Here is a 1,143-nt window from a genome sequence, read left to right on the forward strand (position 1 = left end):
ACCAAAACAGACACACACATTTTCCCAGGTAGGCGACGGTCTTCGGAACTTTGCCGCGGAGGAAACGCCAGTCGACATTGCCGAACTGGCTTTCGAGGAAACGCGCCGCGAATCGGACCCTCTGCAGGCCGCGTCTGGGCGGGATTCCTCGAAAGTAAGCCCCACGGGGTCCAATGGAACTGAGTCCCTCAGGAAAACAGGCGCGGGGTTGCGGCGGCTGGAAGGGCGGGCGAGGCGTCGGGGCCTCGGCGGCGCCTTTGCGCGCGGGTTTCTGGAGCCCCTTTATCTGGATCCGCTCCATCTGAAGCGCCCCTAACCGCGGCCATCTGCTCCGGGCCCCCTCCGCCTCCCCCCTAACCCCAATATGTATTTTGTCAATTTCCCCCTCGGCGCCTTTCCGAGCGTGCCCAAGCGCTACATCTGGTTGCGTTTGCGCCGCAGCTGTCCCGATCGCTATCGCGGCCGCTCTCGGGGCCTCCAGCTTGGAAAGAAAAACCAGAACGAAAAAGGAAACCCCCGAGATCCCCGCCCCCGAACAAGCTGTCGGGAAACGGCCCCCTCCTCCCCGTCTTCCCTCGCGGCCCGCCGAGCCACGACAGAGAGAGGGGGAGACCTCGCCTGGGCCGGCGCGCCTGGTTAAGCAGCCGGGGCCCCTGCTCTACCCCACCGAAGCCTGGGCTCGGGAGGCCAAGAAGCCCCCAGAGGGACGGATCCGGGTTGGAAAGGAAAGTTTCCGGGGGGCTGCACAGGGGCCGCCCGAAACCGGGCGAAACAAACACTGAACTCGTTTTAATTCTTCCCAAGCGCCCGGGGCCGCCGGACGAAAAATTAAAAATCCTTCTCGCGTAAAGACGGGGCCGTGGACTTTGCAACGGGATGCCTGGGGAAACGGCGGCGGCCGGAGGAGGGGAGCGGGGGCCGCCAAGGCCCTGCCAGCCGCCCCAGTTCCCTTCTCCAGGGGAGCCTCCCCACCCCGCCAGAAACACCCCGTTTATTATTTTTGCAGGGCAGGCCCGTTGCCGGGAAAGAGGATTTCGCCGTCCGTCCCCCCCCAGGGGTGGAGACTGGCTGGAGGATGCGAGCAAGAAGCCAGCAGGGACCGGAGGGACGAGAAGATGGACCCCCCCCCCGCCGCCACCTCCG

The 1,143-nt window shown here is 65.3% G+C and overlaps 1 protein-coding gene across 1 annotated transcript in view; it reads right to left on the minus strand.

Moving 5' to 3' along the window:
• Nucleotides 1-301, minus strand: part of PAX7 (paired box 7) — a 161,489-nt gene extending 161,188 nt beyond the window's left edge. The window contains exon 1 of the mRNA XM_015412561.1: nucleotides 19-301. Coding sequence (XP_015268047.1) covers nucleotides 19-301 — 283 coding nt within the window. The remainder of the gene's footprint in view (nucleotides 1-18) is intronic.
• Nucleotides 302-1,143: the final 842 nt, after the last annotated feature.

This window comes from Gekko japonicus, unplaced genomic scaffold (genome assembly GCF_001447785.1).
Source record: "Gekko japonicus isolate JY-2015 unplaced genomic scaffold, Gekko_japonicus_V1.1 scaffold131, whole genome shotgun sequence".
Classification (NCBI taxonomy): domain Eukaryota; kingdom Metazoa; phylum Chordata; class Lepidosauria; order Squamata; family Gekkonidae; genus Gekko; species Gekko japonicus.